Source organism: Bombina bombina, chromosome 2 (assembly GCF_027579735.1).
Source record: "Bombina bombina isolate aBomBom1 chromosome 2, aBomBom1.pri, whole genome shotgun sequence".
Taxonomy (NCBI): Eukaryota; Metazoa; Chordata; class Amphibia; order Anura; family Bombinatoridae; genus Bombina; species Bombina bombina.
In genome coordinates this window covers 916,627,723-916,648,560 of record NC_069500.1, presented here as the reverse complement: position 1 = coordinate 916,648,560, position 20,838 = coordinate 916,627,723, and the positions used below count along the sequence as shown (strand labels likewise).

The window sequence follows — 20,838 nt, the reverse complement described above, 5'->3', positions numbered from 1 at the left end:
ACGTATGACGCCGGAAACAGAAAAGATTTTTTGCGACAAAAAAGTCTGCGCCAAGAATGACGCAATAAAATGAAGCATTTTCAGCCCCCGCAAGCCTAACAGCCCACAGGGAAAAAGTCAAATTTTTTAAGGTAAGAAAAAATGATTGATTCAAATGCATTATCCCAAATATGAAACTGACTGTCTGAAAAAAAGGAATGTTGAACATTCTGAGTCAAGGCAAATAAATGTTTGAATACATATATTTAGAACTTTATAAAAAAGTGCCCAACCATAGCTTTAGAGTGTCACAGAAAATAAGACTTACTTACCCCAGGACACTCATCTACATATGTTTGTAGAAAGCCAAACCAGTACTGAAACGAAAATCAGCAGAGGTAATGGTATATATATATATATATATATATATATATATAAGAGTATATCGTCTATCTGAAAAGGGAGGTAAGAGATGAATCTCTACGACCGATAACAGAGAACCTATGAAATAGACCCCGTAGAAGGAGATCATTGAATTCAAATAGGCAATACTCTCCTCACATCCCTCTGACATTCACTGCACGCTGAGAGGAAAACCGGGCTCCAACCTGCTGCGGAGCGCATATCAACGTAGAATCTAGCACAAACTTACTTCACCACCTCAATAGGAGGCAAAGTTTGTAAAACTGATTTGTGGGTGTGGTGAGGGGTATATTTATAGGCATTTTGAGGTTTGGGAAACTTTGCCCCTCCTGGTAGGAATATATATCCCATGCGTCACTAGCTCATGGACTCTTGCTAATTACATGAAAGAAATCAACAATTCATTCCAAATAAAAACTCATGTGAGTGGTGATGGTGTACAAAACACATGATAATTATGAGTCCAAAATCAAAAGATGGTGATCCAAAATAATCAAGTGTGTTTCCAAATAAAAAATCAAAATCCAACAATAATAATATACTGGCTTTGAACACCGAGTAAAAAATGGCAAAAAATGGGATCAAATGCAGAAAGTCAAAATCACAACACACACTGATTCTAAGATGTAAAAGTCTCTTAGCCGAAGATTAGAGGTGTCGGCATCCAAAACAAGGGGGTGGCGTGCTCTTCTTAAAAAACAGACATTCCCAGGTTATTCCTATCGTAATACAAAAACATACAATAGTGCAGAGAGTTTTAAAAAAAAGGTAAAGATAAAGGTAAAAATAAAGGTCAAGAATAGACCGAAACGCGTCTACTGTTAAGCTTAATTCCTATTGTCCATTTTTTAACACTCTCTGCACTATTGTATGTTTTTGTATTACGATAGGAATAACCTGGGAATGTCTGGCATTTAAGAAGAGCACGCCATCCCCTTGTTTTGGATGCCGACACCTCTAATCTTCGACTAAGAGACTTTAACACCTTAGAATCAGTGTGTGCTGTGATTTTGACTTTCTGCGTTTGATTCCATTTTTTACTCAGTGTTCACAGCCAGTATATTATTATTGTTGGATTTTGATTTTTTTTATTTGGAAACACACTATTGATTATTTTGGATCACCATCTTTTGATTTTGGACTTATAATTATTAAGTGTTTTTTACACCATCACCACTCACATGAGTTTTTATTTGGAATTAATTTTTATTTGGAATTAATTGTTATTGATTTCTAATTTGTAGTTCATCCCTTTTACACACCGTTACACAAGTGAATTATCACCTCTATTGAATTGTCAGTTAACTACTCCAACTTACTTATTTATTGTAAATTATTTTTTATAAAACATTTGTGAATACATAGTTGCAGCACTACATCCAGTTGCAGTCACTACACAATTATTTATTATAATTTTTTTAAAAATATTTGTTATTAAACACATAGTTACAGCACTACATCCGGTTGCAGTCACTACACATTCAGATTTTTTTACACGCCTACTTAACCGGTCATCTGTCAAAGGACATCCATTAGTTTTAAACTGTATTGTAATTTTTGAACTTGTAATACATTGTATTGTATTTTTAACCATTTTATGGTTTGTGTTTATATATTACATAGATCCATGTTTGTCTATATGTATTAATACATTTTAATTGTATTTTATGCATATTTGGGTAGATCCAAAATGTATTCATACCCAGCTTCCATTGGCGCTTTGGTATTCATTTAACATATCTATATTTTCATATTTTGACTACTAGGAGTCAATTTTCCAAAGCTAAAGGTCCTTTCTGAGGCAGGCGCTCAGTGTACTCTCCCCTTTTTTATACACAAGTTACTTACGTTTCCTGCGTAGCAAAGTTTTTGGATTTGAGATCGATAGAGCAGGTCTACTGCATCCTGACATGAAGTCTGTGATATATTCAATGAAGTTTACCTATCTCGCGCATGCGCATAGAGTACAATAGTCGCCATCTTCCAACTGGAGTTGTCCGTCTGTATTGGAAAGAACAAACTGATAGCAAAGCAGTGGGTTTGGAAAAGTTAGAAAATTCATAGCAAGATTTCATACAAAAACGGTAACTATTTGGAACAGGATGGGCATTGAAAATGTGTTAATATAGATGCATATTTTTAAACTAGAGTTAATTATTTTGTGACTACAGTGTCCCTTTAAGAGATTAACGGCTTTCAGAGATTTTTGCTTTTAGATATTCTAGTGGTGAAATAAATACTTTCTACCCATAAAACAGTTCATTTTTAGCAGATAACGCCCTTAAAGGGATGATATTTTTTCGAACTGCAGGGACACCTTCCCCCACTGCCAATATATGTCTTGTTAACAGCTATTCTATAGCAATACTGCAGTATTAACAAGATTACTAAAGGCGTCACTTTCCACAGGCAAAATCAGCTATTTCAAATGATTGTCCCCTTTATCAAGCTAAAGAACAACCATGGTTAGTTGTCTAGGTTACTACCCAAACAAATTTAAAAAAAAAAATGCAAACTGCACATTAAACAGATCTGCCTTAGATTGTCCCTGACCTGGGTTACACAACTTTGCATTATGTGAAATGGAGAGAAGTGCTGTCTATACACTGTGCCAAATGGCCAGCAAATGTATATAATTTTAATAAATTTATTAAAATGACTTAACTTGTTATAGTTTAAAATAAAACATATTACAAGTTACCGCAGATAAACATATGCAAGTAGGGTGTGGAGTGGGCAGGTGATGGGTGGGATCAGTTGTGAGTAACATTTTAGTAGCTTAGGACTTGAAATTTTGTATATATAAAACATTTTAGTTTTAGATGATGTTGAAATCAGGACTCTGTGGGGGCTATACCATCACTTCCAGGACTCCTTGTTCTAATGCTAGGATAGTTCTTAATGACGTTGGCTATATGTTTGGGGTCATTGACATGTATCTGCCTGTACCTAACTCTACCATGCTTCACTGTTGCCTGTAGACAGTCATTCTTGTACAGCTCTCCAGCCCTTTGGTGAACAAACTGCATTCCGCTACTGCTAAATATTTAAAATTTTGAACACCTTTTGATTTTCTTCACCCTAGGTTCTGCGCTTTGGTGCATAGTTGAGTCGCTTAGCCTTGTTTCCACGTCATAGGTACGGCTTTTTGACTTCAAATCTTGCACGAAGACCACTTATGACCACACTACTCCAGACATGAAATGAGTATACAAAAAGGGACTCACTGGTTTCTAGCAATTTTTAGCTGATGGCACTGCTGGACAGCTTTCGATTGCTAAGGAAAGTAAGCATGATGTGTCTCATCTGCTGCACTAATGTCCTCGGCCAACCACTGAGTCTACAATCCTCAACATTGCCGTTTTTGTACTTTTTCAGAAAATCTTGGAGCACCTTCCACTGAAGAAATCACAATCTGGGCTACATCTAGGCACTCTGCTGAATAGCACTGACAGTCTGTTGAATCCACCTAGTGAACCTTTTATGAATAGACGCAATATGCAGCCCAGTGTGATGTCATCAGTGGGCGGAGCTTGGAAGCCATTTCAAAATTTGCCAGAAACTATATTCATTTTAAAATAACTTAACATTCCGGTTGCATGATATAGAAAAGGTGCAGGAGGCCATTTGCAGCTTAATATAAGGTAAGACTTTAAGATGACTACGGTGTAGATGGTCACTTTAAGTAAACTGGCTGTGGCTCAAATATACCAAAGTAAGCAGCAAAAGAAATGATCCAACCATTAAAATAGCATAAACTTTACTTATTCATATTAAAAAATGTCAAACAAGGTAACTCAAAGCTTCGTTGCACATTTTATTTGATAGTGCGGTCTCACCATGCTATTCCAGTCCCACACTATTATGGGCTGAAAAACCCTTAAACACCAGTGACATACAGGGTACGTTGTGTTCATTAAGGGGTTAATATGGATTAATAAAGATTATGCTGTTTTAATGGACGGATCATTTCTTTTGCTGCTTACTTTGGATTGCCAGTGATTGGTTTTCATCTATTAGTTCGGTAGCTGGATGAACTGCTCCTCACACATGACTGTAACATCATTGGTATACCCGAGGTCGGACGCCAACTTTTGTAAGTCAAGCATGCAGCTGCTGGAGTGTTCCCGGAAGACTTACAGGTCCAGATTGGATTGGGACTCCCCACGAAGAGATCATGAGACACACATGAGGGTGAGCGCTTCATTTATTCCTTGATTTGTGTTGAAGCAGCATTATGCTATGAGATAATTCATGATTAACTCTGCCATGCCTGCCCCAAGTTCCATTACCATAGCACCACCAGCCATTGCCCTCTCTTATTCACTGATGTTACTCATGAAAAAGCATCCTGCCTGTTCCTATTTTTGGGGGCTTTCTACAGCATGTAAGAGTGGTTCATAATTATAGGAAAAATGTCAAGGCAGGATCAAGCAGGTACCACGTCTCTTTCCCAGGGTGTGAGGCACACCTGCCCTTTAAGCGGCTGTTCCAAGTTGCCAAAATATACAATCTTACTCAATGGAGTCTATTTATGATAGTGCGGACGGACATCAATAAATGCCGACAGCATACGCATTTATTATGTTCTTATGAACTGCTGGTGCAATGCCGCCCCCTGCAGATTTGCAGCCAATCGGCCGCTAGCAGGGGGTGTCAATCACCCCGATCGTATTTGACCGCTGCTTCATAACTTCTGTACGCAGCTTGATAAATTGACCCCCTATGTATGTATCACCAATGCGCCATAGATCCTGTGCTACTGTACTGAGAATGGCCTGCCCTCCTCCTTTGCCAATTTTTAAATGATGCTTCTGTAGTACTGTACCCATATTGGCTAACAGTGCCATTCTGAACCTTGGCCAGTGAAACTAGACATTATGCAAACACTATTTTCTACAACTGATCTTTCATACGTATTCCAACATCTGTATATTATCCCTTATTTTATTCTTTTTTTTTATCATCATCATCATCTTCATCATTTATTTTTAAAGCGCCACCAAATTCCATAGCTTAAAATTAGATGTTAACTGCAAGGACCTGAAAACAAATACAATAATTACAAAGCGCTTAAAAACATAATTTATGCTTACCTGATAAATTTATTTCTCTTGTAGTGTATCCAGTCCACGGATCATCCATTACTTATGGAATATATTCTCCTTCCCACCAGGAAGTTGCAAGAGTCCACCCACAGCAAAGCTGCTATATAGCTCCTCCCCTAACTGCCATATTCAGTCATTCGACCGAAAACATGCAGAGAAAGGAAAAACCATAGGGTGCAGTGGTGACTGTAGTTCAAATGAAAAAATTACCTGCCTTAAAGTGACAGGGCGGGCCGTGGACTGGATACACTACAAGAGAAATAAATTTATCAGGTAAGCATAAATTATGTTTTCTCTTGTTAAGTGTATCCAGTCCACGGATCATCCATTACTTATGGAATACCAATACCAAAGCTAAAGTACACGGATGATGGGAGGGACAAGGCAGTTACTTAAACGGAAGTTACCACTGCCTGTAAAAAAACCCTTTCTCCCAAAAATAGCCTCCGAAGAAGCAAGGTATCAAATTTGTTAAATTTGAAAAAGTATGAAGCGCAGACCAAGACTCCGTCTTGTAAATCTGTTCAACAGAAGCCACATTTAAAAAAGGCCCAAGTGAAAACCACAGCTCTAGTAGAATGAGCTGTAATCCCTTCAGGAGGCTGCTGTCCAGCAGTCTCATAAGCTAAATGAATTATGCTTTTTAACCAAAAAGACAGAGAGGCTGCTGAAGTCTTTTGACCTCTCCCCTGTCCAGAATAGACAACAAACAAGGTGAACGTTTGATGAAAACTGTAGTAGCTTGTAAGTAAAACTTTAAAGCACAAACCACGTCCAATATTGTGTAATAGACGTTCCTTCTTTGAGGAAGGATTAGGATACAAGCATGGAACAACTATCTCTTGAGTGATGTTCTTGTTAGATACCACCTTAGGAAAAAACCCAGGTTGGTACGCAGGACTACCTTATCCGTACGAAGGACCAGATAAGGAGAATCACATTGTAACACAGATAACTTGGAGACTCTACGAGTCGAGGAAATAGCTACCCAAATGGAACTTTCCAAGATAGATTGATATCTATGGAACAAAAAAGGTTCAAACGGAACTTCTTGAAGAACCTTAAGAACCAGGTTTAAGCTCCATGGCGGAGCAACAGTTTTAAACACAGGCTTGGATCTAACCAAAGCCTGACCAAATGCCTGAACGTCTAGAATACCTGCCAGACGCTTGTGCAAAAAAATAGACAGAGTAAAAATCTGTCCCTTTTAAGGAATTAGCCGACAACCCTTTTCTCAAAAACATCTTGGAGAAAAGATAATATCCTGGGAATCCAGACTTTACTCCATGAGTAACCCTTGGATTCATAACAATCAGATATTTACACCATATCTATGTTCAATTTTCCTAGAGACAGGCTTTCATGTCTGTATTAAGGTATCAATGACTGACTCGGAGAAGCCATGCTTTGATAACATCAAGCGTTCAGTCTCCAGGCAGTCCATCTCAGATTGATTCTATTTAGATGGTTGAAAGGACCCTGAGGTAGAGGGACCTGTCTCAGAAGCAGAGACCGTGATGGAAAGGATGACATGTCCACCAGATCTGCATACCAGGTCCTGCGTGGCTACGCAGGCGCTGTCAAAAACACCAAAGCCCTCTCCTGCTTGGTCTTGACCTCCGGAGGAAATCCCACTCCCCCGGAAGAAAAGTCTGACGACTTAGAAAATCCACCTCCCAGTTCTCAACACCTGGGATATGGATAGCTGATAGACAAGAGTGAGTCTCTGTCCAGTGAATTATTGTAAGACTTCTAACATCGCTAGGGAACTTCTGTTCCCCCTTGATGGCTGATGTAAGCCACAGTCGTGTATATTGTCCGACTGAGTATGATGTACCTCAGAGTTGCTAACTGAGGCCAAGTCTGAAGAGCATGGAATATCACTCCCAGTTCCAGAATATTTATTAGAAGGAGGGTCTCCTCCTAAGTCCACTATCCCTGAGCCTTCAGGGAGTTCCAGACTGCATCCCAACCTAAAAGGCTGGCATCTATTGTAACAATTGTCCCATCTGACCTGCAGAAGGTCATACCCTTGGACAGATGGACCCGACATAGTCACCAGAGAAGAGAATCTCTGGTCTCTTGGTTCAGGTTTAACAGGGGGACAAATCTGTGTAATCCCCGTTCCTCTGACTGAGCATGCATAGTTGCAGCGGTCTGAAATGTAGACGTGCAAACGGTACTATGTCCCTTGCCGCTACCATTAAGCCGATTTCATTCATGTACTGAGCCACCGAAGGGCGCGGATGGGATGAAAAACACGGCAGAAATTTAGAAACTTTGACAACCTGGAATCCGTCAGGTCAATTTTCATTTCTACAGAATCTATCAGAGTCCCTAGGAGGGAAACCCTTGAGATTGGGGATAGAGAACTCTTTCCTTGTTCACTTTCCACCCATGTGATCTCAGAAATGCCAGTACTACGTCCGTATGAGACTTGCAAATTTGGATGTTTGACGCCTGTATCAGGATGTCGTCTAAATAAGGGGCCACTTCTATGCCCCGCGGCCTAAGGACCGCCAAAGCGACCCCAGAACCTCCATAAAGATTCTTGGGGCTGTAGATATCCCAAAGGAAAGAGCTACAAACTGGTAATGCCTGTCTAGAAAGGCAAACCTGAAAAACGATGGTGATCTTTATGTATCACAATGTGAGGATAAGCATCCTTCAAATCCATTGTAGTCCTCTATTGACTCTCCTGGATCATAGTTAAGATGGTACGAATAGTTTCCATCTTAAAATGACGGAATTCTGAGGAATTTGTTTAAGATCTTTAGATCCAAAATAGGTCTGAAGGTTCCCTCTCCTTGGGAACCACAAACAGATTTGAGTAAAAACTCTGTCCCTGTTCCTCTCTTGGAACTGGATGGATCTCGTACACAATGTAAGAATGCCTCCTTCTTTATCTGGTTTGCAGATAATTGTGAAAGGCGAAATCTCCCCTTTTGTTTGGGGGGGGAATCTTTGAAATCCAGAAGATATCTCTGGGATATAAATTCCAATGCCTAGGGATCCTGGGCATCTCTTGCCCACGCCTGGGCGAAGAATGAAAGTCTGCCCCCTATAGGATCCGTTACCGGATAGGGGTCCGTTCCTTCATGCTGCCTTAGAGGCAGCAGCAGGCTCCTTGGCCTGCTTATCTTTGTTCCAGGTCCGATTGTCTCCAGACCGCCTTGGACTGAGCAAAAATTCCCTCTTGTTTTGCCATAGAGGAAGTGGATGCCACACCTGCCCTGAAGTTTTAAAAGGCACGAAAATTAGACCTTTTTTGGCCCTTGATTTGGACCTATCCTGAGGAAGGGCATGACCTTTTCCTCCAGTGATATAAGCAATAATCTCCTTCAAACCAGGCCCGAATAGGGTCTGCCCCTTGAAGAGAATGTTAAGTAGCTTATTTATTAAAGTCACGACAGCTGACCATGATATAAGCCATAGCGCTCTGCGCGCCAGTATAGTAAAAAACAGAATTCTTAGCCGTTAGTCTAGTCAAATGAACAAAGGCATCAGAAAACAAAGGAATTGGCTAGCATAAGCTTGTCAAATATATTCATCCAATGGAGCCGCTAACTGTAAAGCCTCATCAAGAGACTCAACCCAGAACGCCGCAGCAGCAGTGACAGAAGCAATGTATGCAAGGGGCTGCAGAATAAAACCCTGTTGAATAAACATTTTTTATCCATTGGATCTAAAAAGCACAACTGTCCTCGCCAGAGGTAGTGGTACGCTTAGCTAGAGTAGAAACTCTTCTCTCCACCTTAGGAACTGTCTGCCAGAAGTCCCGTGTGGTGGTAACTATTAGAAAACATTCTTCTAAAAAATAGGAGGGGAAGAGAACGGCACACCTGGTCTATCCCATTCCTTATTAAAAAAAATTTAGTAAACCTCTTTAGGTATTGGAAAAACATCAGTACACACCGGCACTGCATATTATTTATCCAGTCTACACAATTTCTCTGGCCCTGCGATTGTACACATTCATTCAGAGCAGCCAAAGCCTCCCTGAGCAACAAGTGGAGGTTCTCAAGCATAAATTTTAAATGTAGAAATATCAGAATCAGGTTAAATCATCTTCCCTGAGTCAAAAAAATCACCCACAGACTAAGCATATTGTGAGGTAGTATCATACATGGTTCTTAAAGCGTCTGTATGCTCTGTATCTACCCCCAGAGCTATCTGCTTTCCTTTAATTTCAGGTAGTCTGACTAATACTGCTGCCAGAGTATTATTCACCACCTTTGCCATGTCTTGTAAAATAAACGCTATGGGCGCCCTTGATGTACTTGGCGCCATTTGAGCGTGAGTCCCTGAAGCGGGAGTCGAAGGGTCTGACACGTGGGGAGAGTTAGTCGGCATAACTTTCCCCTCGACAGAATCCCCTGGTAAAATAAACGCTATGGGTGCCCTTGATGTACTTGGCGCCATTTGAGCGTGAGTCCCTAAAGCGGGAGTCAAAAGGTCTGACACGTGGGGAGAGTTAGTCCGCATAACTACCCCCACGACAGAATCCTCTGGTGATAATGTTTTTAAAGACAAAAAAATGATCTTTATTGTTTAACATGAAATCAGTACATCTGGTACACATTCTAAGATGGGGTTCCACCATGGCTTTAAAACATAATGAACACAGAGCTTCCTCTATGTCAGACATGTTAGAACAGACTAATAATGAGACTAGTAAGCTTGGAAAACACTTTAAATCCAGTTAACAAGCAAATATATAAAACGTTACTGTGCCTTTAAGAGAAACAAATTTTGTCAAAATTTGAAAAACAGTGAAAAAAGGCAGTAAAACAAACGAAATTTTTACAGTACATGTAATAAGGTAACAGAGCATTGCACCCACTTGCAAATGGATGATTAACCCCTTAATGCAAAAAACAGATAAAAAAAAAAAAACGACATAGACGTTTTTAAAAACAGACACAACAAAACTGCCACAGCAGAGCTGTGGATTACCTTCCCTATAAACGATTTTGGAAGTCTTTTTTAGCCCTTTAGAAATGTCCTGTAGTATTCATGGGACTGCTGAGGGAATCTGGATGATTCATTTTGTAATTTTAACTGCGCAAAAAAGCGCTAAATTAGGCCCCTCCCACTCATATTACAACAGTGGGAAGCTTCAGTTAACTGTTTCTATGCAAAATTTAAGCCAGCCATGTGGAAAAAAACTTAGGCCCCAATAAGTTTTATCACCAAACATATGTTAAAAAACGATTAAACATGCCAGCAAACGTTTTAAAACACATTTTTATAAGAGTATGTATCTCTATTAATAAGCCTGATACCAGTCGCTTTTACTGCATTTAAGGCTATACCAACATTACAGTGTTATCACCAATGTACGTTAAAAAAACGATTAAACATGTCAGCAAACGTTTTAAAACACATTATTATAAGAGTATGTATCTCTATTAATAAGCCTGATACCAGTCGCTATCGCTGCATTTAAGGCTTTACTTACATTACTTCGGTATCAGCAGTATTTTCTTAGTCAATTCCATTCCTAGAAAAATATTTTACTGCACATACCTTATCTGCAGGAAAACCTGCCCGCCATTCCCCCTCTGAAGTACCTCACTCCTCAGAATGTGTGAGAACAGCAAATGGATCTTAGTTACGTCTGCTAAGATCATAGAAAAACGCAGGCAGATTCTTCTTCCAAATACTGCCTGAGATAAACAGCACACTCCGGTGCCATTTAAAAATAACAAACTTTTGATTGAAGAATAAACTAAGTATAAAACACCACAGACTCTCACGACCTATGTTGAGGCTTGCAAGAGAATGACTGAATATGGCAGTTAGGGGAGGAGCTATATAGCAGCTTTGCTGTGGGTGGACTCTTGCAACTTCCTGTTGGGAAGGAGAATATATTCCATAAGTAATGGATGATCCGTGGACTGGATACACTTAACAAGAGAAATGGACATTCTAATGCAACAAATAAATGCCCTAAATCTGTCAAACATGAAATTTTTGCATTAGTGACTCATTTACAGGACACAAATAATTAGCCAATCAGAAGTACAAGTCACACCCCTCTTTCAATCACTGGCTGTGCCTAATTGGGTGCTAAAAAGCTTTACAAACAAAATTACAGTAGTAATCATAACAGCAATATAGGTCAACAAAATGCAAACCAGGGTATAAAATACGCAGATACTGTCAATGTATGTGCAAACAAGTGGTGATTATTAAATTAAGTCATTCATCATATGGGTTATTTACGCTTCTCTGGAAAGCAAAACTTTGTATTGAAACATTTTCCCTATGCATTATTCCAAAAGAAAACAGTTTATTAGTTAAAGGGATATGAAACCTAAAATTCTTCTTTCATGATTCAGATGGAGCATCCAAATGTAAACAACTTTCCTATGTACTTCTATTATCTAATGTGCTTCGTTTTCTTGATATCCTTTGTTGAAAAGCATACCTAGGTTCAGGAACAGTAATAACCTACTGGGAGCAAGCTTCTGATTGGTGGCTCCATATATGCTTCTTGACGCTGGCTTACCTCTGATGTGTTCAGCTAGCTCCAAGTTGTACATTGCTGCTCCTTTAACAAAGGATACGAAGATAACTGATAACAGAAGTAAATTGGAAAGTAGTTTAAAATTGTATGTTCTATCTAAACCAGGAAAGAAAATGTATGGGGGTTGTGCAATCAAAGCAAAAACTGTAAAGTGCATCAATGTTGCAACCACTGTCATTTTACATTTTTAGTTATCATAGGAACTATTTTTTTAATCTTTGGTGCAATTATATGTAAGCATTGGATTGCAAACCAACCAATTTGGCTTGAGCAGACAAGTTCGGAAATTTGGGTTTAATAAAAACTAAAAATTAAATAGAGGGGTATACAAACCTTTATGGAGAGTAAGAGCCATCAATGATGTTAGAAGGCCATGGAGATGGATCGGTATTTGTATTTAAATATGTTTATAATAATCAAAAAGTTAGAAGCCACAAAAAAAAAAATCTAGAAGCTGTGGCTCAATAGCTACTAGGATTTGACTTGTACTAGAATGAAAACAAAGTTACTTAGAAATAAATGACACATGACCAATTAACTTCTTGTACTATTAAAAGCTTGAAGATTTTTTACTGCAATGTCAGCTTCAGACAGCGATGGACTACAGAAAATGCTCATTGATCATGCAGCACTATATAAAATGCGCAGCTAAAAAGATCCCCACCCCCATCAAACAGTAACACAAACATTAACTAAGTTCTGTTTTATGTTTTTTTATACATGCAAAAAACACAATGCTGTATTTGGTAGCAAGAATAGAGAAATAGAACACACATACCTCCCACAACAAGAATGGATAATGGTGACCAATTAAAGCACTCAATTACTGAACGTTACTTGTTCTGGCATATTATCATTTATTTATATAGAAAGTTAACCAAAAAATTCTGTAGAGCTGGGTACAAAGGTAAGAGTATATAATGACAAAGATTTGTGGTAAGATACAAATACATAACAGACTAAACAACACTATCACAGGAGGGGGGAGGGCCCCGATACAAAGAGCTCACAGTCTACAGGTATATAAATCCATTATAAACAAAAAAACATACATAAATAAAAACCTATTTCTGACCTGTGGGATAAAGCTCAACACCGTGTGATTGTGACGCATAAATCATAAAAAGTTTTTGTATATAAATTGTGTGCAACATATTTATAAAATGCATTGACTTTAAATAAAATCGTTCTGGTTTCACAGATGTATTCACTTTAAAACTCCAGTAATTGCAAAGTGAATTCAAATTCCTATAACAAGTCATGCAGTTGTAATGCTTTTTTTACTGTAAGCATTTTGGTATTTAATGCAAAGGAATAGAACAGGACATATGATACTAAACCCACAGAAAGCTCCTTTGCAGACCCCACCTTCTAATGAGTTAATCTAAAGGTCACAAGCATATACACATTTCACGTTCTCAAAGGCCCTTTTCCACTCCCTTATGAGCCCAGGAGCAACAACAAATAAAAATTCAACACACTGTTAACAAAGGAAGGGTCCATATTTAAAAAGCCTCAATAAAACTGAACAAAATATGAACATGGAGCAAGCATGCAAGGTCTTGCTAATCTTCAACCCTCTCGATCTATCCCTCCCCCACACAGACACACACAATTTGCACTGCAGCTTTCCCTACAGCAGCAGTAAAGACTATCCATACCTCAAGGATATCTTCTAAAACATATGCTTCCATTTTAGTAGCCGTCTCCACCATGTTTTTTAAACAGTCATATCTCTAGCCGAACTATGATTAGATCAGTGCCTGCAGAAACCCTCCTCTGTCAGCCAGGGAACAGGAAATGGAAGGTACTATTCTCGCTCAGAACAGCTATGCAGTTTCAGAGCAGGCCTCTACCATACGCAGGGGTGACTCACTTAATCTTCTTAAAGTCACAAAGATCGTCTTTCCAATTTTTTCATAATTTAGCTAGCATTAAGCTATTGAAGTACCACACCTATAAAAATGAGCTGCTCAGCTTGTAAATTTATGTTCTATCACTGTGATATGGATTACATCGTTAAGTAGGAAATATTCAGTCATGTACAGTCTGGAAGTTCAAAGGTTGTTAACACTCCCGTAGTCTGATTATGCAGCTAAAAGAAATAAAGGGTTAAAGAAACATTTTTTTACAGGAGGAACAACATATCTGTTTTACAGTAAAGAAAAGTGTTCTCCTAGCAGCAAGGGAACTTGAATGTACTCAGAAATATTGCACAACATACAGCTGCCAGAGGCAGACGCAGTGTCAGAAAAATATAAGCAAGGGTCAATGACCAATCCTGCACTGGTAGTTATTTTGGGTCATCTCAAACAGAAATACAAAATTTAGAGTAAATAATGAATTTTATGTAATGGCAACACTGATATAGCATATCTCAAACTATGAAAAAGCAAAGGATATTTATAATATGCAATAATTTTGTTCAATGTTTCATGCACAGAATGTGAATGGAATCAATGTTTTGAATTTATTGAATATCACATTATCAAAAGGATGTCAACTGAGTACCTCAACAATGGAAAAAGTAATGACAACTGGACAGAGGAGGCAGTGCAACATTAAAAGACCATTACATAAAGTAGAATTACATATCAAATACATATAACACAATAGCACAACTTTGAATATCAAATGAGTAGATTTTTTTTTTCCCAACAAAGTCCACAATTTTCTTCCATGTCATGAGAACAGCATCAGCCAATCAGTCTCATATGTATAAACGGAAATCTGGCACATGCTCAGTAGGAGCTGGTGCCTCAAATACAGCATGTAATATATTGTGCAAAATTTCATAATTGAAGTATACTTATTTTTTTGAAAAAGGGAATGAGATATATAGATATATATATATATATATATATATATATAATATTGCATGCTCTATCTGAATCATGAAAGTTTAATTTTGACTTTAGAGTCTCTTTAATTATTATAACTATCAACATACCTTAAAATAAAAAAAAAATTAAAAAAAAATGAGGATGTCCAGCCATACATGGGTATACATACAGTACAGAAATACATTAAATATTGGAAGAGGACAACCCCACGCTAGAGCAACAACCTAGTATGTGCACCCTTACACAAAGTGCCCTAGAAGAAGAAAAGCTCTTAAAAATTAGGTTTCGTATCCCTTTATGATTACAAAATATTGTGTACACTAGAGCACTACCACTACTGGCACATACAAGGTGTTGCAACTAGTAAACAACATTGTAAGAAAGTGTAGAAATGAAAAATAACAAAGCACAACATATCAAATCTGTTCTAGTGATTTTACGACGGCCTCAAATTTCTTCATTTACTTATAGTAAGTAGCTAACCATTCCTTTTTCTGCAAATTCAGCAGCTACAACTCCCTTTTACATTGAAAAAAGAAAAGGCACGTTCAATCAAGCATTCTGTGTACTAGTGAACGGATGAATTAATTTATAATTTGCCAGTTTAATTCATACTGGCAATTACAAAATGTGATCTGAAAAACTAATTTTAAAAAATAAAATAAATACCACACTACTCATATGGCATAATTTATGCTTTTGTTTACAAGGCCTTGCCTCAGCGGCCAAAAGCAGATTTTTAGGGAAGAGCAAAATGAGACTTCCCAGAGGAGCTTTGTGGACCTATGTGTAAATATATCTTCCTTGTGTCTGAGGGGGAGCATGACTCCATGTACCCACTTCAAAACATTACACACTATAACTAGCAAAGGCAAATGATAACTTGAGAAGCCCAACACACCCATTATTACCCAGAAATAATGTGTAGGGTGAAATGCCTACTCCTTGTGAGGTACTTGCTATACAAATGTGAAATCTCTAGACACAGCATGCAAGTTAAGTGCACAATCACCCTTTGAGATTCTTCACTTAAAAAGGGATACAAAAGTCAAAATTAAACTTTCATGATTCAGATAGACCATGCAGTTTTCAGAGATTTTCCAACTTAAATACATTTTCAAAATTGTCTTTATATACACAATTCATATTATATACTATGAGTCTGTAATTGGCTAATGACAGTCACATAATGCAGTTAGCTACTGCAAATTCAAATAAAATTTTAGATGAGTTCATGCTCAAACTTATGGTCTCTGGGAAAGCAAGAAACAGGTAGCATGATATACAAAATGCTTCAGACCGGTTTTCCACTAAATTTTATATATTTTAATATGTGGATTCAATAAAAATTTTGCTTTTTATCCCTCACTAAAGAATCTTTTTGATGTATACTCTCAAACATATACATCTCAATTTTTGTAGTAAAACTTTAGTAATGCACAGATTTGTTTATCTAGTCAAGCTAGGCCACTTAAAGTGATGGTTAGTTTTTTCAATCAAAATCCTGTCCAATTAAATCTCATACTATGTAAGCTTCAGTCGCTATATTATTTATGAAATCTAATAGTTCATTAAATAGTTACACACTTACTTTATAAAATTTACTATCATTTACACGCTCCACCCACATCCAACTTCCTTATTCTGGAAGTGCGATCTTGATTTCTGTCCCACCCGCTGTTTAATTATGCATGACGACATGCTTACGTGTATTACCTAGTTCACGCATGCTCTATTCAAATAGTCGGGATAAAATTTAAACCATGATTCACGCGATTCATGGTTTACATCCAAAGCCGAGAATTTAACTAACCTTCTGAGCAAACGCTATGCAGCATTTTACGCTACTGGGAATACAATGAATTACCAAATAGATGATCCGTAACGCAAGTACTGTGGGCATCAGTCTTTATTAATGATAATGCGCATGCGCGCAACTAATGCTGATGTTAAGAATGACGTGATGAACGATTGCGCAGAAGAATATTTGGTGGGGGGGGGGGGGGGTCCTATGAAACATGCTAAAATGCCAAATATTTGATTTGCTGAAGGAAAACAAGCCAAAAAAAAAAAAAAAAAAAAAAAAAAAAAAAAAAGGTAAATGTCGGGGCTGCCGGAGCGATCATTAGAATAGCATCAGTTAGAAAGGAAAAAACTAAACATACTGCAAGAGTAAGTGTTTTTATGAATTAAACTAATATTTTTTTATTTTAAATCTAATTTGATTGAGCAATCATTCTGAGTTTACTATCACTTTAACTCTAAACCTTTGAAAGAAACAAATAAAGAGAAAAGAAAAAACTATACGGCACATGTACTAAATATAACCATTGTATAATATGGATGTTTTAATTTAAAAATTAAACAATGAGGGGAATCCTTACTGTGTGAAGACAGATATTTGGTATCATGTATGTTAAGAAAATATAGAACCGCCATGTTTAATTCTAACTAAAAATGTTTTGAAAAGGGCACATCCAGATAAAAATAAGAATCCCTTCAGTAATTTGAGTTAAAGGAATAACCAATAATTAATATTTCAAGTCTATGAGAGATTAAAGGGCAATCATAGTGGAAAAAACATAATTTATGCTTACCTGATAAATTCCTTTCTTCTGTAGTGTGATCAGTCCACGGGTCATCATTACTTCTGGGATATTACTCCTCCCCAACAGGAAGTGCAAGAGGATTCACCCAGCAGAGCTGCATATAGCTCCTCCCCCCTACGTCACTCCCAGTCATTCGACCAAGGACCAACGAGAAAGGAGAAGCCAAGGGTGAAGTGGTGACTGGAGTATAATTTAAAAAATATTTACCTGCCTTAAAAAACAGGGCGGGCCGTGGACTGATCACACTACAGAAGAAAGGAATTTATCAGGTAAGCATAAATTATGTTTTCTTCTGTTAAGTGTGATCAGTCCACGGGTCATCATTACTTCTGGGATACCAATACCAAAGCAAAAGTACACGGATGACGGGAGGGATAGGCAGGCTCTTTATACAGAAGGAACCACTGCCTGAAGAACCTTTCTCCCAAAAATACCCTCCGAGGAAGCAAAAGTGTCAAATTTGTAAAATTTGGAAAAAGTATGAAGCGAAGACCAAGTTGCAGCTTTGCAAATCTGTTCAACAGAGGCCTCATTCTTAAAGGCCCAAGTGGAAGCCACAGCTCTAGTAGAATGAGCTGTAATTCTTTCAGGAGGCTGCTGTCCAGCAGTCTCATAGGCTAAACGAATTATGCTACGAAGCCAGAAAGAAAGAGAGGTAGCAGAAGCCTTTTGACCTCTCCTCTGACCAGAGTAAACGACAAACAGGGAAGACGTTTGTCGAAATTCCTTAGTTGCCTGTAAGTAAAACTTTAGGGCACGAACTACATCCAGATTGTGCAGAAGACGTTCCTTCTTCGAAGAAGGATTTGGACACAAAGAAGGAACAACAATCTCTTGATTGATATTCCTGTTAGTGACTACCTTAGGTAAGAACCCAGGTTTAGTACGCAGAACTACCTTATCCGAATGAAAAATCAAATAAGGAGAATCACAATGTAAGGCTGATAACTCAGAGACTCTTCGAGCCGAGGAAATAGCCATTAAAAATAGAACTTTCCAAGATAACAACTTTATATCAATGGAATGAAGGGGTTCAAACGGAACGCCTTGTAAAACGTTAAGAACAAGGTTTAAACTCCATGGCGGAGCAACAGTTTTAAACACAGGCTTAATCCTGGCCAAAGCCTGACAAAAAGCCTGAACGTCTGGAACTTCTGACAGACGTTTGTGCAACAGAATGGACAGAGCTGAGATCTGTCCCTTTAATGAACTAGCAGATAAACCCTTTTCTAAACCTTCTTGAAGAAAGGACAATATCCTAGGAATCCTAACCTTACTCCAAGAGTAACCTTTGGATTCGCACCAATATATGTATTTACGCCATATCTTATGGTAAATCCTTCTGGTAACAGGCTTCCTAGCCTGTATTAGGGTATCAATAACTGACTCAGAAAAACCATCAAAAAATCAAGCGTTCAATTTCCAAGCAGTCAGCTTCAGAGAAGTTAGATTTTGATGTTTGAAAGGACCCTGTATCAGAAGGTCCTGTTTCAGAGGTAGAGACCAAGGTGGACAGGATGACATGTCCACCAGGTCTGCATACCAAGTCCTGCGTGGCCATGCAGGTGCTATTAGAATAACTGATGCTCTCTCCTGTTTGATTCTGGCAATCAATCGAGGAAGCATCGGGAAGGGTGGAAACACGTAAGCCATCCTGAAGTCCCAAGGTGCTGTCAGGGCATCTATCAGGACTGCTCCTGGATCCCTGGATCTGGACCCGTAACGAGGAAGCTTGGCGTTCTGTCGAGACGCCATGAGATCTATCTCTGGTTTGCCCCACTGATGAAGTATTTGGGCAAAGACCTCCGGATGAAGTTCCCACTCCCCCGGATGAAAAGTCTGACGACTTAAGAAATCCGCCTCCCAGTTCTCCACTCCCGGGATGTGGATTGCTGACAGGTGGCAAGAGTGAAACTCTGCCCAGCGAATTATCTTTGTTACTTCCATCATTGCTAGGGAGCTTCTTGTCCCTCCCTGATGGTTGATGTAAGCTACAGTCGTGATGTTGTCCGACTGAAACCTGATGAACCCCCGAGTTGTCAACGTCAATGTTTATTGGTAGGAGACTCTCCTCCTGACTCCATTGTCCCTGAGCCTTCAGAGAATTCCAGACGGCACCCCAACCTAGAAGGCTGGCGTCTGTTGTTACAATTGTCCAGTCTGGCCTGCTGAATGGCATCCCCCTGGACAGATGTAGCCGAGAAAGCCACCATAGAAGAGAATTTCTGGTCTCTTGATCCAGATTCAGAGAAGGGGACAAGTCTGAGTAATCCCCATTCCACTGATTTAGCATGCACAGTTGCAGTGGTCTGAGGTGTAAGCGTGCAAAGGGTACTATGTCCATTGCCGCTACCATCAAGCCGATTACCTCCATGCATTGAGCCACTGACGGGTGTTGAATGGAATGAAGGGTGCGGCAAGCACTTTGAAGTCTTGTTAACCTGTCTTCTGTCAGGTAAATCTTCATTTCTACAGAATCTATAAGAGTCCCCAGGAAGGGAACTCTTGTGAGTGGAACGAGTGAACTTTTCTTTTCGTTCACCTTCCATCCATGTGACCTTAGAAATGCCAGTACTAACTCTGTATGAGACTTGGCAGTTTGAAAGCTTGAAGCTTGTATCAGAATGTCGTCTAGGTACGGAGCTACCGAGATTCCCCGCGGTCTTAGTACCGCCAGAAGAGCACCCAGAACCTTTGTGAAGATTCTTGGAGCTGTAGCCAATCCGAATGGAAGAGCTACAAACTGGTAATGCCTGTCTAGGAAGGCAAACCTTAGGTACCGGTAATGATCTTTGTGAATCGGTATGTGAAGGTAAGCATCCTTTAAATCCACTGTGGTCATGTACTGACCCTTTTGGATCATGGGTAAAATTGTCCGAATAGTCTCCATCTTGAACGATGGAACTCTTAGGAATTTGTTTAGGATTTTTAAGTCCAGGATTGGTCTGAAAGTTCCCTCTTTTTTGGGAACCACAAACAGATTTGAGTAAAACCCTTGTCCCTGTTCCGACCGTGGAACTGGATGGATTACTCCCATTAACAAAAGCTCTTGTACGCAGCGTAGAAACGCCTCTTTCTTTGTTTGGTTTGTTGACAACCTTGACAGATGAAATCTCTCTCTTGGAGGAGAGTATTTGAAGTCCAGAAGGTATCCCTGAGATATTATCTCTAGCGCCCAGGGATCCTGGACATCTCTTGCCCAAGCCTGGGCGAAGAGAGAAAGTCTGCCCCCCACTAGATCCGATCCCGGATCGGGGGCCCTCAATTCATGCTGTTTTAGGGGCAGCAGCAGGTTTCCTGGCCTGCATGCCTTTGTTCCAAGACTGGTTAGGTCTCCAGCCTTG

General features: G+C 39.0%; 1 protein-coding gene across 4 annotated transcripts in view; it reads right to left on the bottom strand.

Annotated features, from left to right (window-relative positions):
* The window catches only part of ANKRD17 (ankyrin repeat domain 17), a 584,488-nt gene that overhangs the window by 535,748 nt on the left and 27,902 nt on the right, over positions 1 to 20,838 (bottom strand). Inside the window, exon 1 of one of the 4 annotated variants that reach the window (XM_053703326.1) lies at positions 13,704 to 14,024. The exons of the other annotated variants lie outside the window; for them this stretch is intronic. Within the exon in view, the coding sequence (XP_053559301.1) occupies positions 13,704 to 13,757 (54 nt within the window). The 5' untranslated portion in view covers positions 13,758 to 14,024. Of the gene's footprint in view, positions 1 to 13,703; positions 14,025 to 20,838 lie in introns of those variants that run through there. 4 annotated transcript variants of the gene reach the window in all.